This window comes from Rhinatrema bivittatum, chromosome 4 (genome assembly GCF_901001135.1).
Source record: "Rhinatrema bivittatum chromosome 4, aRhiBiv1.1, whole genome shotgun sequence".
Taxonomy (NCBI): Eukaryota; Metazoa; Chordata; class Amphibia; order Gymnophiona; family Rhinatrematidae; genus Rhinatrema; species Rhinatrema bivittatum.
The window spans coordinates 134,732,246-134,750,257 of NC_042618.1; the positions used below are offsets into that span (position 1 = coordinate 134,732,246).

At 41.6% G+C, this 18,012-nt stretch overlaps 1 protein-coding gene across 1 annotated transcript in view; it reads right to left on the reverse strand.

The window, feature by feature from the left end:
* GPHN (gephyrin) overlaps positions 1-16,265 on the reverse strand; it is a 1,154,395-nt gene extending 1,138,130 nt beyond the window's left edge. The window contains exon 1 of the mRNA XM_029598877.1: positions 16,110-16,265. Within this exon, the coding sequence (XP_029454737.1) occupies positions 16,110-16,173 (64 nt within the window). The 5' untranslated portion in view covers positions 16,174-16,265. The remainder of the gene's footprint in view (positions 1-16,109) is intronic.
* Between the last annotated feature and the right edge of the window lie 1,747 nt (positions 16,266-18,012).

The following is an 18,012-nucleotide window of genomic DNA, read 5'->3' on the forward strand; positions in this document are numbered from 1 at the left end:
GTTTAATGTAATGCCTTAACCGCGACAGTTTTGTTCTATGGAAACCGACCTGATTTGATATTTGTATCGAGAATGTCGGTATATAAAAATACTAAATAAATAAAATAAATAAATAATATGGAACCTAACATTGTGTAACTATAGCATGGGTTATTTTTCCCTATATGCATTACCTTGCACTTATCCACATTAAGCTGAGAAAATTCTTTCACTCAACGAACAATAAAGCTCTGGAATTTGTTGCCAGAGGATGTGGTTAGAGCAATTAGTGTAGCTGGGTTCAAAAAAAGGTTTGGATAAGTTCTTGGAGGAGAAGTCCATTACCTGCTATTAATTAAAATGACTTAGGAAATAGCCACTACTATTACTAGCAACAGTAACATGGAATAGACTTAGTTTTTGGGTACTTGCCAGGTTCTTATGGCCTGGATTGGCCACTGTTGGAAACAGGATGCTGGGCTTAATGGACCCTTGGTCTGACCCAGTATGGCATGTTCTTATGTTCTCTCTCACACACACACACACACACAAGTCACGTCCCTGACCAGTCTCTCTCACAGACCTGTGACTTTCCTGAGCAGCCTTCTTGCTCTCACACATTTCTCATAATTACACACACATTCTCTCATATACTTACACACATGCTGACTCACTCTCTGTCTCATTCACCCCCACCCACAGCACACATAGCAGCACAGGTACCGGTATGCTGCTATTAAAAGCAGTGTCCCGACAGGCTGGAAAACAGCAGGAGTGAACTCCCCAGCCCCACAGTGCTAAGAAGGCAGCACTCAGCTGTTTGCTTGTGTTGCGATTGCTATGTGCCACGATCAATCAGCTGAGAATGTAATTTTATGCTTTTCTCCCCACCCCAGTCTTTTTTTTTTTTTTTGCAGTTTATTATTAATTTTATATTTTCTTGCTAATGTCGCGCTGGCGAGAGAAGGGGGAAGTCGGAGATGGGGGGAGCAGCGCCGTGCTCCTTCTGCAGCAGCAGCATGCATGGCCTTTTCTTCTTTCCGCCTGCCCGGTAAACATCACTTCCTCTTCCGGGCCACAGGGGCGGGAAAAAGAAGAGGTCACGTTCCTGTTGCCGGCTTCCACAAAACACTGCTGCCGTTCCCCTCGGGGCTTGAATGTGTTGATAGCCTGGTCAGGAGCAGCAGCAGTGTTCGTCTCGCCAAGGTGAAAGGGGGGGGGGGGGGGGAAAGAGCAGATGGTGCACAACACACCTGCCGGTGCTTCTCAACACACTAATGCAAAAAAGCTTAACCCCAAAGATCAAATCGGGCTGCAGCACTTAAAAGGAGTTGCAGAGGATGCAACGTGGTCATTGGAAGACCTAGATAGAGACCACTGCAGTAATCAATTATAGGAAAGATAGAAGCTTGAACAACAATTCGGACTCATGTAGTAGTTTAAGCCCAGCCAGCACAAGGAGTATGAAGAAACCTGATCTAATGACTGCTTTGATGTGAGCTCAAAATGAAAGGTGGGGGATCAATTCAAACACCTAGTGCTTTTAATGCTTTGATATAAATTGAAAATACAGCCATCAAGCATGATGGATGAATATTGTAACAGTAAATATTTCAATTGGAAGAAATTCCGTCTTTCCTATTAAATTGCAAGTTTATTCTGTAGTAACCATTGTTCAGTTGAAGAAATAAAAATCTGAATATGTGCAACAGTATCCTGTCAAATGGGATGAAGTCTGATGAAAAATTTAATATCTTCTGTCTAAGTTTTGTAATCATCATGAAGACTGGACAAAAATTTACAAATTGGCACTAAGTAAATGTTAAATAGTGTGGCAGACAGAGCAGAACCCTGTGGAATACCCATTTTCAGAAGAGACCAATGAGAATATTGATTGTTAACTTTGAATTGTTGAAAACAATTGTCCAGAAAAGAAGAAAACCAGTCTAAGATAACTCCAGCTATCCCATGTTCTTGTAGGCGATGCAGCAGAATTGAATGATTAACTATCGAAAGCCCAGGAAGTGTCAAGAGAAACAAAATTATAACGATACCCTGAATCAAGACCTCTCCTTAAGTGTGTTGGTTAAAAGACAGCAACAGCAGATGGCGCTGGCTGAGTGGAAGGCGTGAGTGCAGCTCCGACTTGACTATACCTTTCAACTTTTTTTCCTGCTGCAATGCCGCATACATCATGCAAATGACAGGCAAAAGAAAGAGTTAACCCCGCGACCCTTCTGGAACCCTTGCTATCGTGGCCGATGGATGCTCACATATTGCGAATAGTGAAATCAGGTTAGTCATCCTTGAAGATAGAGGCTGGAATGGCCTTCATCGCCCTCTCTCCGGACTCTTTAACATCTCTCTCCCCGATCGACAGACAGCCTCCGGCAAACCCAGCGATCTCCAGAGAGTGTGATCACCTGTCGGTGAAGTCTCCAGTGGAAGTGGAATGTTCCTTCACCGTGGCAGGGGCAGGAGACGCAGAATCCTCTGGTGATGGCACTGGGGGCAGCCCTGTTGAGGGCTTCGCCGGTCAACCTATACTAGAGACAGATGTTGGAGGAACTTTTTCAAAGGTAATCTACATAGTCCATTGAGAGAAATTGAAATTCCAACGCTGGTAAGACCTTTGAATATCACTTTGGAAAATATTTGGGACACTATAACTAATTTAGGATCTTCCATTTCTCAGCAGTTGAACCCTAAAATACAAAGAGTTAATTTGGTAGAAACTTTTAAATTGGAGCAGTTTAAAAAGAAGACACTCGGAAGATATGGTAAAGGTCCAACAAGAGCTTCATCAGGTGTCTAATTTGCAAGAACACTGGATTAAAGAAAATTCTTTGTTACAACTTAAGATTGAGAATTTAGAAAATATAACTTGCAGTAGAAATCTGCGATTTGTAAACATTCGTAAACTCCCTCAGGTGGGAGCCAAAAGGTATGTTCAAAAAATATTTAGTTGAACATTTTAAAATTCCTGAAGAAGCTCCCACCTCCAAGATTTATTATCTTCCGTTATATAAGAGGCAAGAACAAGTTAAACAAGGAATTGATATCCTGACTCCTAATTTGGATATCACCACTATGTTAGAAACATCAGATTCAGATCTAGCTCAACCAGCTACTATGGTGGCTACTTTTGCTTTTGAAGCAGACTGGGACTGGGTTCTTCGACTTTTCTTCAAACATCGTTTAAATCCTTTCCTTCAAATGAAAATTAGAATCTACCCCGATGTCTCTCGCCAAACTCAGAAGAAAAGACATCAGTTTCTTTTAATGCTTATGAGAGTTTTGCAGCTAGGAGGAACATTTGTATTAAAATTTCCTTGCAAATGCATAGTCAGTTATAAAGATTCAAGATACCCTTCCCAATTATCTACATTTTTATGTGATAAATCTGTATCTTTAATAACAGGATATGAGATTGCGCCAGGTTGATGTCTGTCTTTAAATTTGAAATCCGCAATTGCTTAGCCACAATAATGCCTTTATTTTCTTATACTATTAGGATATAAATTCCTTTAGTCATCAGGTGGATCCAGATTGTGGATTTTATGGAGTTTGTGGATAATATGTTAAATGAATATTGTATATCGTTACTAATCTTTATCTGTAACTAAGCTCTATTTCTTTTCAAGATTATATGTCTTGTAAACAATTTGAAAAATTAATAAACAGAATAAAAAAAAAAAAAAAGACAGCAACAGCAATTCCCTATTCATGGATCTCTTAAAGCCAAGGGTTGAGGATATCCTTATCCTCAATTAACTCTGTGAGTTGTTCTGGAACTACAAATTCTAAGATTTTAGATAAAAGAATAAGGATGAAATTGGTCTATAAATTGTTGAGGTCAGAGGTGTCAAGATTAGTTTTTGGGTTTGGTTTTTTGTTTTTTTTTTTTAAATAATGGATGGTCTACTGCTTTTTTTAAGGGGTGCAGGGACATATCCTTGCTCTATAGAAAGGTTGATGAGAGAAGTCAGACATGGAGCAACTGTGTCTTTAACTACTTTAAATAAAGCAGTAGAGCACTGACTAGTAGGACAAAAGACATTGTAATAGAGGAAATGAAGCGCTTTATTTCAATTTGAGAAGTATTAGAAAAGAATGACCAGGAGGGTGGCATGTCCCAGATAGTATTACATGGAGGAACGTTAGAAAAATTCAACTGAAGTTTCAGATTAAGGCAAAATATTGAGAGAAAGATTCAGCAGAGGGAATATCTAAAGAAGTAGCCGAATAAGAATTAGACTCTTGTAAGTCTTCACAAAACTGAATCAAGTCTAATACTCTTCCCTCTCTTTTCTTTTTTTTTTTTGGTCCAAGCCATGAATACCCTGCTCTTTCCTTGGCAATTTCTCAGTACCCTGGCTAAAAAAAACCCAAAACAAACAACTTTTGCAGAAGTAAGATATAATCACTCAAACAAGCTATATCCTAGAAATGAAAGCTATTAGTTCCCATTATAATGAAGCCACCAACATCTAATGCCAGCTCCCACTCTTAAGCCCCAGGTCTCCAGGCCACCTTGGAGGAAGAGTCCCCCCCTTCAAGGGGGTTCAGGATTTCCCCTTGCTCTCCTGGTGGCTGCCCCTAGGGGGCGAATGTTACTCTTTGTGAGCCAGACCTTAGACTGTCGGTCCCTACAAAGCTAGATAAGCTTTGTGCATTAACCTCAAGCTCTGGGACAAGATCCCCTGCCGGGGAACCTGGCCCCTATCATGCCCCAAAAGGAGAGGGAGATTCCCCTCCCTTGATGGTCCTGCACTATTCTGCTCCTGCTGAGTCTGGCCTGGATCAGACAAACAACTCAGCACTTGATTGCTGTTACCTAGCTTGAGGACTCGGATGATGTTTTTCTCCCCCCTTTAGAGATACTCTGCTAGGCTTTCCTTGAGGCAGAAGGCATCTTGCAGGAATGGTCACCTGCTTGACTTCACAACCAGAGCCTTTCTCAGCTCTGTTTTCCAAGAATATTTAACCCCTTGAGCCTGTAACACTGCAGCACTGTGAACTGTACCCCTCTCTCTTTAAAGGCTGCTAGGGCCAAGATAGCCAGCCACAACTAAGGGAGTGGCCAGCAGTCCAGCTGCAGAACTCTAAGCAAATCTGCTCTTACCCTTGCCTTGCATATGGGGGATAAGTAAGTCTTAACAACTGAGGTAGGCTGGCTACTTCTGATTTTGTTTTCACTCTCCACTTCAGGATAGTTCTAAGGCAGTGATGGCGAACTCCAGTCCTCGAGTGCCACAGCCAGGCCTTCAAGATATCCACAGCAATTATGCATATTCATTGTAGATATCCTGAAAACCGGGCCTGTTTGTGGCACTTGAGGACTGGCGTTCGCCATCGCTGTTCCAAGCACTTTTAACATGTGTAACAGCATACCTGCTGTCATCCCTCAAATTTATCTGGATCTATTTAGGTCTCACTGAGCTAATACATACACCTTGCCTTAACTAAGCCTCAGCTGTCAATTAAGGACAATGTGATAGGTGAAATAGGCACAAATGCAGCCAGAGGCAACCCATGTGGGCCATTCTTTAAAGGCAAGGCTTCCCAAACCTGTCCTGGGGATCCCACAGCCAGTCGGGTGTTCAGGAAATCTCATGCATATTCATTATGAATTTCCTGAAAACCCAACTGGCTGTAGGGTCCCCAGGACAGGTTTGGGAAGCCTTGCTTTAAGGCAACAATGCTTGTTCTCCTGCAGTGGGGGAACTCTGTAGCCCCGTAAGATATAGACAGATTTCCAAGCTCTGAGATAACTGATAAGTTAGCAGAGCATGGGTAACTAGTGTACTGAAAAAAAAATGTGGTGCCTGTTCCTTCAGTAAATATGTGGTGTCTTATTCTTACTGCTGGGCTAGCCCCTGAACTTCAGGAACTACAGTTCTACGTTTGCACAGTCTGAACTTGGTGGATCTCATAGTAGTATTATAATACAGGGAACTTTGTGCACATAATGCAAGGTTACATCTATGACTGAAGTGCCCCAGAGACAACCAGAAACCAGCACCACCATGGGAGTTGGGCTTCCCCTGTTCCACAGTAAATAAGCATTTTCAGAAATAGCTCTCTTTTGGCTGTGGCACATCACATAATACAATATCAGATAGCTCAGCTTTGAACTTTTTTCTCCTCATAGAAAATACAGAAAAATGTTGAGTCACTTACCACCTCCCAACAGCCCCCACCTGCTGATACAGACATGGCTTCTATTTACTTCTGTTCCTTTGCCAGGGAGAGGGGGCAAAGAAAGATAGTAAGTGAACACAACCTCAACCTCCTTCCCCCCCCCCCCCCCCCCCCGGGGCCGCCAAGTTCCTAAGCATCCAGGAACAACTCTCCAGAGCCTCCGCAGACCCTCCCAGGGACCTAGGTTAGCCATTACTCTCTGAAGATTTCACGGATCTCATAGGATACTGCAGTTACTTTCCAAGGACTCAACCAGTGTAGGTTCTGGGAGGATACTCCTGCTGGGAAACTCAACCCATAGCAGTATTAAATCTAGGAATATCACAGCCTCACTATCTCTTAAGGGGAGCTTGCAGGGCTACCACCTGCTTATTCCATAGCCAGGGTATTATCCTTTAAGGGAAGCATGCCAGTCTGAACCGGTTTGGTCTATCACCAGTGTATTAACATTCAAGGGAGCAAGCAGAGCTGAACATGCCTGATTCATAAGCATACAGAACTGAGCCTATCTGCTTTATAAACTACACGTTAATATTCATGTGGTGTCCACAGGACTGAACAATAGGCTTGGCATTACTGCTTATGGGGATTCTGGGGCTGTAATCTGCTTGCTGCCCAAACCCTTTAAGTGGAGACTACACTCGTGTCTTCTGGCTCCACTACCCAAGCCTTACCATTTCCTGTGTGCTCACAGTACAGCTGCAGATTCTGAATAATTGCCTTAAAGGCCAATTTTCCTCAGTTTAGTATGTGCTTTCCTCATACCAGACCCAACCAGTATTAGTAAAGGGTATGATGGTCAGGCAACTTTGACTGGAGGCTTGTCCTGCAGCTAGATTTAATTAGGTTTGTTATCTACCGCTCTTTTCATATCCATCTCAGGTGCCTTTAAGAATGTGTTACGCAATTCTTTTAACATTTTAGCCCATTAGGCTACTACTTTGCTGAAAAGCATTGCACCTGAGCAACAACTGAGCCACATTGAGCAAGGCTACTACCAATAAAGGAATTACCAACTCAAGAAAACTGAGCCTATCCTGGTTTACTCTACTAAATACTAATTAACCCACGTGGAGTAAAATTTAGCCTTGCAGTATTCTTGCAGGCCTTAGCCAGCCTGCTTGGAAAGCTCACAGGTATATAATCACATAAATATAGCAGTTAAAGCTATAGAAACAATTAGGACAAGCATAATAGTAGGGAGTTATACCTGTTCCCCTGTGGTAAGTGCCACTGCTGACCTCTCTCCAGCATATCTATACTGAGAGAGAGAGAGAGAGAGAGAGAGAGAGAGATGAGAGGAGAGAGAGAGAGGATAGAGAGAGAGACGAAGACGAGAGAGGAGAGAGAGAGAGGAGAGAGAGAGAGAGAGAGAGAGAGAGAGAGAGAGAGAGAGAGAGAGAGAGAGAGAGAGAGAGAGAGAGAGACCGAGACCAGCTCAGCTGCTATTTACCTGCTAGTAGCTGACCTGGCTTCCACTTATTTCTGCTGCTCCAGAGGTGGAGAGAACAGTGCCTTGCAAGCCTTCTAAGAATCTAGGAACCACTCTCGGCAGATAAGCAACCACTGTTGTGCTCTGGGAACTCTACAGCCCCCCAGGGTACGGGGCCAGACACCATTCTCTGGTGATTTCGCAGGCCAGCAGGCAACTGGAAGAACTACCAGGAACTCATCCAGGGCAGGGTCTGTGAACTGTTACCACTAGGATAACCCAAAAGTTCAACCAGGGTAAAGCCTACGAGGAATAACCCCAAGAGGTAGTTGTCCCAAGAGCAACAAGGACTCAACCAAGCCAAGACACACCCAGACTCTGAGAGTACATCCTCTTCATGTGTCCGTCATTGCTGGAGACAGAAAACTACAGGTTCTTGGTCAGGGACACATTTCTATTATACCCCTAAGTGAGCTCATTCAAAAAAGTTGTGTCCTCTGTCTCCATCAGCTGTGGAGAAGGGAAATTCCATTTGTAAATGACTGGTCTAGCAGGATAAGGAATTTGATAGTTGCTACTATTTTAAAAAGGTAATATTTAAATGATTATCTGGTGCATTTGAGGTTTATGCCACTCTATTTTTCCCAGTCTGTACAGTACAGCATGACTGAGTAAACAGTATTACAAAAAGCAGTTCCATCACTATAAAATATGCATTGGTATTTGGAGATGTGCAATGAGTTGTTTGAAGCTCTTGTGACTGCTCTCTCAACTGCAATCTGTTCTAAATTTTAAACACACAAGTTAATATTTAAATACATATAACTATATCATAGTAGCAATCAGACAGACAATCAAGGATGTTGGTAGAGAGCTCACAAACACATGACCAGGGGAATTAAAACAAAGCATAATATTGGGATACATATAATCTTTCAGTTAACAGCACCTCATTTCCAGAGACTTAGAACATGTATGGTCTCAAAAAGCAGTATCCTGAAAACAGTTTTAGGATTTTATACATGTTGATTTTTATTTCACACACTGAACAATTTTATTCTTATTTCAAAATAAGTTCTTTTCCCAACATGTAAGATGAAGTCCAAAGGCAAAAAAAATTCTTAAGTTAATTTGATTCAATATTTTTTTTATATTTGGAGACAAGTTTATAAAATGCTAACAAAAAAAATAATGAAAAATAAAAATTTGAATTTTGTCTTAGATATTACTAAAAGCATTAAACAAGCAAACATTCTTACATGGGGAAACCTCATACCTAAGATTTTCTATATTATTCAAAAGTCATACTACATACTATAGCAAAAAAGCAATGTAAATAACAAACAGGGCCTTCAAGTCTATATTTTAAACATAACATTTGAAAACACTGATAAAATAGTATCAGCAAGACATACTAACATCCAGAGACATAACTATTTTTCTTCTTGGTAGCTTTCCCATTTGGATTTCTAGCTCAACTAGAACTGGCCCAAATGAGGTTATGGTGCCATGAACCTCCATGTACAGCATTAGTCCCTCTTTCCCCATTCCACCTAGTCCAAGCATTACAGTGGTAATCTTTTAACTGGTATATTTTGTAGCTCCCTATGGAAACAGATACAAGTGAACACATAAACCAGACAATAGGTGTCATTCTTGAACAATGGTTGGATTTTCCATGATGCGTCTGTAGTACTACCATCCCCTCCCAACTCAAGCAACAGAAGCAGACTAGGAACATGTAACCCATCTCTCCCATATGGCAGCCTGGTGGGCTTTCGGGATAAGATCCAAAGACAATACATTTTAAAAGTGCAAGAACAAGAATTATACTGAGCCAGTTGGTTTAATTTCTACTAAGCATTATGCTACAAAAATGTAATAAACTAGCACTTGATATTTATGGTAGTAATAAGGCATTTTTATTTGGTGTAATTTGTTTGGCACAATATGGCCTTGTTGTTACTGTCAAAGGGTGGGAGTGTGGCATAACCAATTTATGGTTTTGCACAGAGACTCCAGTCATGTTATAATCAACTTGAACAATAATTTAATGAGGATTCATTGAGCATTCCAAAATCTGATATGAAGGCAACAAGCACGTAAACATCTATGCAAAGCTCAAAGAGTTTCAATTTGTATTCCACAATGAATCCCCCACATGACATCAATTTACGATTCATTCATAACATTCAGCTATCCCAGATTTCCTTCCTAGACATTCAAGTAAATGTGGCTGATCAGTCCCTGAACACAACCATTTTCCATAAGACCATAGAGAGAAACACACTTTTTAAGATACAATGACCATCCTAGACCCTTGCAGGATAACATCCCCACCAGTTAGTTCCTGCATCTGCGACATCTGTGCTCAACACGCTCTGATTCTATTTCTCAGGCTTGCACTATGCAGTCCCGCTTTTTATCACAAGGTTACCCAGCTCGAATAATCAAGCATGCTCTGTATGAGAATAGGGAACTCATTTTTCTTCCCTCGACTACCCGCATAATCTGTGTTTTACCTTCTCTAATAGGGTCAATGAAGTGTGCACCAGTATTAGAACACACTAGTTGGACTTATCCTGGCACATGATTTTCTCCAAACCCCCTTGATTTGCTTTTCAAAGAGGCAAAAACTTAAGGCACCTTTTGGTCTCCTTGTCTCCCACTTGTTAGTTACTTTGCCAAAAATTCCTAAACTACTATTAGGTATATTTAGTTTGCATGGAATCTGAATTATATTATATATTAAAATTTGATCCTGACTACATGTCAAACTATTGAGATTGTTAGTTATGTCAAATCCTTAACAAATACATGTAAAATCCACAATGAAATCATCCACTCCATGGAACCCAAGAAATGTATGGTTGATCAATGAACTGGTATTTGTGAGTAGAAAAACCTGAATACATGTAGTGCAGTACACAGATAAAAATCTAGGGCAGGGCTTTCCAAACTGTGGGTCAGGACTCAAATGGGATCACAAAAAAACCCTTTCAGCTGGGGTCATAAGAGCTAATGTTTCAAAATGATTGGGAGTGCTAAACTCAAAAACAAAATTACTCCTCACTGGACACAGTGAAGGAGTTTGCTCAATATTGGGAATGCTCAAGCATCCACTACACCCAAAAGAGCTGGCATCTATGGCTGGGGTCACAAGTGCCTCAAATGGCAGCACTCTTCAGATGCCAGAAGAAGCAGTATTAGAAATGAAAGTCAGCACGGGGTCTGTGAGCTAGCAGGCCCTACATTGGTTTATTTGCATGTGTTTCTATGGTAACAGGAAGCCCAGCAGGTGGAAGGAATTAGGTCACTGCATAGCCTGTGAGCTTGCACTGGCTCTCAGGCCCTGTGCTGACTTTCATTATTAATGCTGCTGCTGCATGCAGATCACCATCAGGCTTATGACCAGCTATGAGGAGAGGGGAGGGATGAGGGTGCACCTCACCCACCACTGAACCTATCCAAGAGAAAAATTTTGCTCCTGTCATCAGCCTGCCCTCTCTTCACATAAGCTGTCATCCACCTTTGGCCCAGGACCTAAAGGAAAATGTTTCCATTGGCCCTGGCCCAGGGAAATGATTAGAAACAGGGTTATTTGATAGAAGATCAGATACAAGAGGGATTTGAGAGGTGGGTCAGCAAGAAGGGAATTGGTTGTGGAGTGGGAGGAATGAAAGAAGGTTGACTGCAAGATGTAAGAGGAGTTGGAGGTGAAAGGGGAGGAGGTGAGGCTGCTGCAATAAAGAAGGAATGAGGGATGGACTAAGATGGAGGAGTTGACAGGATCAGTTGAAGAGTTGATCCTGTTAACTCCTTGAGTGTGAGAGAGGATCAGCAGGGGGCTGCAAACAGGGCATGAGTGGAGAGGCTGGGAAGGTAAGAGGAGCTGGAGGATGAGAAACAGGATCAACTAAAGAGGGTGAAGCTGAAAAATTGGATCAGCGGTCTTGCGGTGTAGCTGAGAGTGGAGTGATTGTTGGAGATGATCGCACCCATGCTAATTGTGTTTTGGTCGACCTCTAGAATCATGTGAGTTTTCAAGTGCTAAAATGGAATCACATAGGCTAAAAGTTTTCCTAGTGGCTTTATAACATACAATTTGGAAAGGTTATCAAGCACATAAGAAGAGGTTAAAACTTGTTATTTTGAAGTACTAGGAAATTCAACTCTTTGTATTACCATACTAAAAGCTATTGGCAACAAATTTCTTCCAGCACTATTGACATAGTTCATGAGACTGCATTCATTGAAGAGATCCTTCAATTGACCCTCTCAAATATGTTTATGAACTTTTGGCAAGAACCAGCACTTTTAGAAGTACCTAGTTCTAATATGCCCACTACCCATCTCATTGTTGAACAGGTTTTATCTGAGTTGTATTCATTCAATAGTAGTGATCTCTATAAAAATCATACTTGAGTAGGTTGGAGTCTACAAACTTTCATATTTTCAGGTGAAAACAAGAAAGTACTTTTACTGACAGTAACAAGCACTGTGAATCATTGCCCTCTTCTCTAATCTACTTCATTTGTCACCAAACTGAAAGTTAAAAGATTAGGCATCTAAATGATAAACTGGAAATTCAATTACTCATGCTAAAAATAACATTTGAAATGTTGTGAAAGCAAATAGTATACAATACTGAACCAACCTACAACTCTTGTGCATAAGCAAAAGTATTTTTCAAAAAGCCAATTTGAACATAAATAATTTAAATGATCCAAAGGCAAATATTTTCTTCACTGGTTTGATCAAACTGATTTTCTTTTTTAAATTATAGGGTTTTTTTTATGTAACTCATTATGAAGTGCAGCATATGCAAGTAATACATTTTTAATAATAAATCATTTGTTATTAGGCTGTTTTCAATCTGTACAATAAACAAATAAAATCACTGAAAAGTCAACCTAGTAAATGCCAATACAGAAAAATCAAAAGATCTACAATCTTTTAATATAAAATATATTACAGTAATATTTAAATTCCACTTGAAACCCTGCTGTAAGGAACATAATACCTATAATTTGTTCACATATGAATATGCACTTCAATTCAGTATTAAACTGGAAACAAATTGTCTATAAGCTTTTACTAAATTAGGCATAGTGCCATAAAATGTTAATTATCTGAATTTCAATCACTAAATATATAATAAACAATGGATTTCAATCACAAACCAAAGTGATTCTGGTATTTCTACTTACCACAATTATTAATTTAGAATTTTTTTTCACATGAAACTGCAACATTTAGACATCATATTGTCTTAAGAGAATAAAAACAAATATCTGTGTAAAAGAAAAAGATACCCTCAGCAGCACAAATGTACTTCAGTAGGTAAAACAAAAAGACCATGGTCATCCAATGATAGCCTTCTAAAATAATCACACTAAAAAATAAAAATAAACACCTTCATTCTTTTAAATTACAATTTGAATGTGCAAACTACATGCTACAGCTAGTCCAACAAAAAAAGTTTTAAACATGTCTATACAGAACACTGAAGCTTATATTAATCACCCAACTGTAAAATTTGCATCAGTATAATCTGAAATGGCAAAACATTCAAATAGCATAACACAAACTACAAAATCTTAATAAAAAGGACAGCATATTTCATCAATGTTTTTGATATAACTGTAGAACAGTAAGCTAAGCAGCTAGCTATCTACAAAAAAAAAAGTTGGCAAATTCACTGTGCAGTTCCATTCTTTATCGGGACTTCGGTATTTTCATTCTGGGGCCTGTTCCCGCATCAGTCTTGTTTTCTCATTCAGTGTTTAAAAATCGGGCAATAAGTAGCACATCGCCTGTGTGTCACGCAGATCCAGGTTTGAGAGTTTATCTGTCCATCAAGGCCAGTTAGGCCTGGGAGTGCTGTAGGAGGTGTGTGGAGGCCCAGGGTGAAAAGAAGGATGGCTGCTCTTATCAGGAAAAAAACAAATACTTGGATCATACATACCTAAGGAAGCAACACTCCAGCCCAAATTAATGAAAATGCCTACACTACCCAGGCAAATCAGCAGGGGAAAGGAGATAAAATATGGAGGATTATAAAAGGGAGGAGAGGATTTGGGAATGAAAATAAGCACATTTTAAGCTTGACAGTAAAATAAGTTTAAGTCAGCAGAATATTGGCAAACTCTTCAGCTGTTAGCTCACTGCTCTACATTTATGCTGTATTTCCATCACAACCTTCTAAATAACATCAATTATAAACACATGGTGTATAAAGTACTATATAAATGGAACTACTTAATTTTTATCAGTGAAGAGATTTATTTTAATGATCATTAAGTAGAATACCAGTTAGATTCCTCAGAATATCAACTTCCACTTTCTAAAAATCATTTTAAAAATAAAAGTTCACCTCAGTTATCCTTATTGTCTTAAAAGAGCATGACTCCCGTTTGCTTAAATTCATAATTTGACTAGCTTAGTAGGAGTTTCCAAAACCATTAGAATCTAGTTGGCAGTGATAAAATTAAAAATTAAGAAAAGCAATTTGTTTTTTTTCAGACAATTATTTATTAATACACGTTGCTAGTACTGCTGTTTAAATATCTCAAGCACAGAACATCCCTGTCAACAAATCTCTATCTATTACTTCAAACATCACACATAGCTTAACTTCTCAGTTTTGCACAAACTGGTGTAGCAATTTAAAAAAGGTATACAGTGCTATAGTATTTATTTTAAACTTAATCAAATATTCGCATCCGCTTAAATACATTTCCTCCTCAACTAACTGCATATACTTCCATTAAGCCATTTTTGTAACTTTCCCCAGAATGTCTGATCTAAAGATTCACAGTCTTCGCAATTTGACTTTCAGATCTTGCCAAACCTGACTGATCTGTCAACAGGAGAAAAAAAAAAGTGCACGGCTGCGGATGTTCTATGTAGCACAGGGTTTTTTGTTGCTGCAGAAAAAATGTTTTGGTAATCTTTGTAGCAAAGCATATTATGCATCTTATGTTTATAAAAGCGAATCTTCCTGTGCAGGGCCGAAGCCAGAAGTTGTTTCAGCACCGAAGGGTGAGTTCAGCACTCCATCAGACTTGGGGGTTCCCTGGAAACCTGACACGCAGCCTCGCGTCTTTACCCCGGGATATTCCCATTACACTTAATCACATGTAACCTTTTGACAAACAACCTTCAGCATCAGCCCCCCGCCCCCAACAGTTGTATAAATAGAGATCGGTGACAAAAAGAATTACTGCAAGGCATAAAAATTTCACTAGAATTGAATATCGATCATATTCAGTAGTCAAAATCTTCCAAAAAACGATTGACAATTTGTATTTTTTTTTTTTGTTGGTAAAGGATCCTACTTGATCCTAATTAAACCTATACAATTGCAAAAAATATCAAAACCCACAATTATCCCTCTGTAAAAAAATAAAAATCATACATTCTCTTTAAAAGTCCTAAATCCAAGTCTGTTCCGTTTCTCCCACCGTGCATGCAACGTCATTCAGATGTCGAAACTCCGCGACTTCACGTCAAAGAAAAAAATATCAGGAAAAAAGGCTGCAAATTCAACAGCTGAAGGGGAAACCCCCATACTCAACAGGGACTGGGGAGGGCATCATTTCTGCACCAATGTCATCAACCATTGCTTAGAAACCTTGAAATGCCCCTCAGACATTCTGCACACAACCACTATCAAGCAAAACTATTAAAGACAGGCCATTTGAAAAAAATAAATAAATAAAGAGAGCGAGAGAGAAAAAAATATCCAAGCTTTTCCTCCAAATCCCAATACAATGAGTAAGTAGCACACACCTCGGCATTCACAATGTGGCAGGATAAAATCTGTCCCTTTCCTGCAAACCTTAAGCATTATCAATACTACCCGAACATTCAATTCCTCTTAAATAAGGGTAGTCACATTTTTATACATATACACACACAAAAAAAAAATAAAAACAGAAAGGAGATAAAATGCTATGTTATCTTCACTGCAGAGCAAGCCCACGTCCTATATGCAGCATTCAGCATTTGCAAGCATGCTTTGCACACGACTGCAATCCTATCCCGTCTCTACGGGTGTTTCTCTCAAGCTCAACATTTCTAGCTATCGTCTCCTACGTGAAAAAATTTCAACAAGACATAACCATAAAATCAATAAGCATCAATGGGCCAAATGAAAAATATTAAATAAAACAGGAAAGAGCAAAATATACAGAAGATTTAGCAACACTGGAAGGGGAAACCAACGTGAAATGAAGCCTTTGCTGGTCTTTTTTTTTTTTTTATACCGCTGCTTCATGGAGAGGAAGGAACAGAATTTCGCTCAGTACCGCTGCTCACAGAAAGCGGCGACTGCCGGAGCCTGAGGAAGCCCCTGCTGCCCCCCCCTTACTCTCCAGGTGACAGACGGCGGCAAGCTCTGGCCGAGCCGCTGCAGCAAAGCCTCCGCCGGGGGCTGGCCGCAGGGCGCCGCGGCGACGCACGAGAGCCGAAGAGAACACTCTGGCATTACCTGTCAGGACTCCGACGCGGATTTGGTGGTCGTGATTTGTTAAAATCATCCCCTCGGTCGCCATGTTTTTACCCGCGCCGCTGTCACAGCACTGAGAGAGCGAGCGAGAGGCGAGGAGCCGGAGCCAAGGAGACAGGCAGCACAGCCGCGAGCCGAGCCAGCGAGAAAGGCAGCGGGTAACCGAGCGGCGCAGGGAAGAGCAGTAGCTCGGAGAGCGTCGAACGTGACAGAGAAGCTGGAGGCGCAGAGCTGTTATCAGCCCGCCACTGCTGGAGGCGATATCTGAAAATTGCTATCAAGTGGGAAAACTTCGACTTCGCTGGACGGCCCTCCCATAGAAGGCTAGGTAGCAGGAAGCTGTTAACTGTTTTGACTTGGAAAAAAAAAAGTCTGCCTTGTGTAATTAGACGGATCTGTTTACATTTATTATCATTATTATGATTATTATTATTATGGTGTCGTTTACTTTAGGCAGATCCCCTCATCTCTTAAGCACCGTGGGACCATAAGTCCTTTCTACTAGTTTAATCCTGTTTAAAAGGAGCAACATTTTTCAGGAAATTTTTGACCTATGATGGATGACAGAATTCTGAATCCTGCTGACCAATTAGCTAGCGTCTTAACGATGAAGGGTTTCTCCCTAGCTGAGAGTTTGCACGCTTCGTGGCATTTGGGATCGGAACCCTCCCCTTCTTTCCTGAGCAGCTCGAATATATCTACATATTCGCTGCGCCATATTTTCTCTTTTAACGCCTCTGACACATGCGCGGTTAGTGAGCCCACTGTACATGTGTATTGTGCAGCGTTATTGCCATTCGTGGCTGAGCTACCAGTGGTATTGTGCCCATTGGTCCCCAGCTGACCCACCGTTGTTCCAACCGCTGTAGCTGTGGCTGGGGTTGGTGTCACAAGTAAAATATCCCCCATGGGTCGTCCTGACTGCCCTGTTTCCTGTGTTGGGCTAGTGTTAGCATTACCCTGCCCATACCAGTTATCGAAAATAGCTTTCATAGCAGCGAAAATGTCAGTAGGAGCGCTTTGTGGCCCCAGCCACACTTCGCTGCCATTCCTTGGTGGTGGGTAACTGGGCTGTGTTGGGGGTACCTGCGCATTACCCTGGCCCCGGTTTAAATCAGGGTACTCACAGTTCTGTCCTTCTTGCGGTTGCCCGTGTTGTCCATGAGCTGTCTGTTGACGTGCTGGTGGCTGGGTGTTGCCAGCTGAACTGTTGGAGCTGCCCGCTGCACCGTGCTGTGGACCGATGGGCACTGAGCCAGAGGATGGGCTAGTGGTATGCGTTAAGGCATCCAGCATTGCCTTCACCCTGTCCGTGCCATGGATAGCAGCCGCTGACAAGGTTTGGTCCATGAGCTGACGCAGCTGTCGTTCGGTAACATTGCCGAAGTTCTCTCGTGGCGGTGCTGCAGGGGTCGGTGCTGCAGGGGTCATGCCCCGTGGAGGGGGCTGCTCCGGTACATAGCAGCCCAAATGGCTGATGCTACGCGGTTGTCGTGTGCTTGCGGATTTCCTCTTCTTATTCCTCTGTGTCTTGGTCTTACGTTTTTCGACTTCTGGCATTGCCGCAAAGTTTTCCTGCAATTTGCTTGGCTTCCGACGTGCTCGCTTGGCTGGAGCCTGAGCCTGGTCCGGCATAAATGCGGACGGGGCAGAAGCCATAGCAAACTGAGTGGTAGCCATGCTGTGTAGACATATTAAATGGTTAGATCCCGCACAGTTTTTGGGGGGGGGGGGGGGCATATGAATAGGTAGCCAAACGTGGGTGTGCGAGGGGGCAGCCGGGGTACGGGGGGGCGGTGGGTGGGGTGCAAGGAGCCGGGGGGGGGGGGGGCGCACGTTTGGGCCCGGCAAGTTTGGGGGGGCTGGACGGGAATAGGATGGGGGT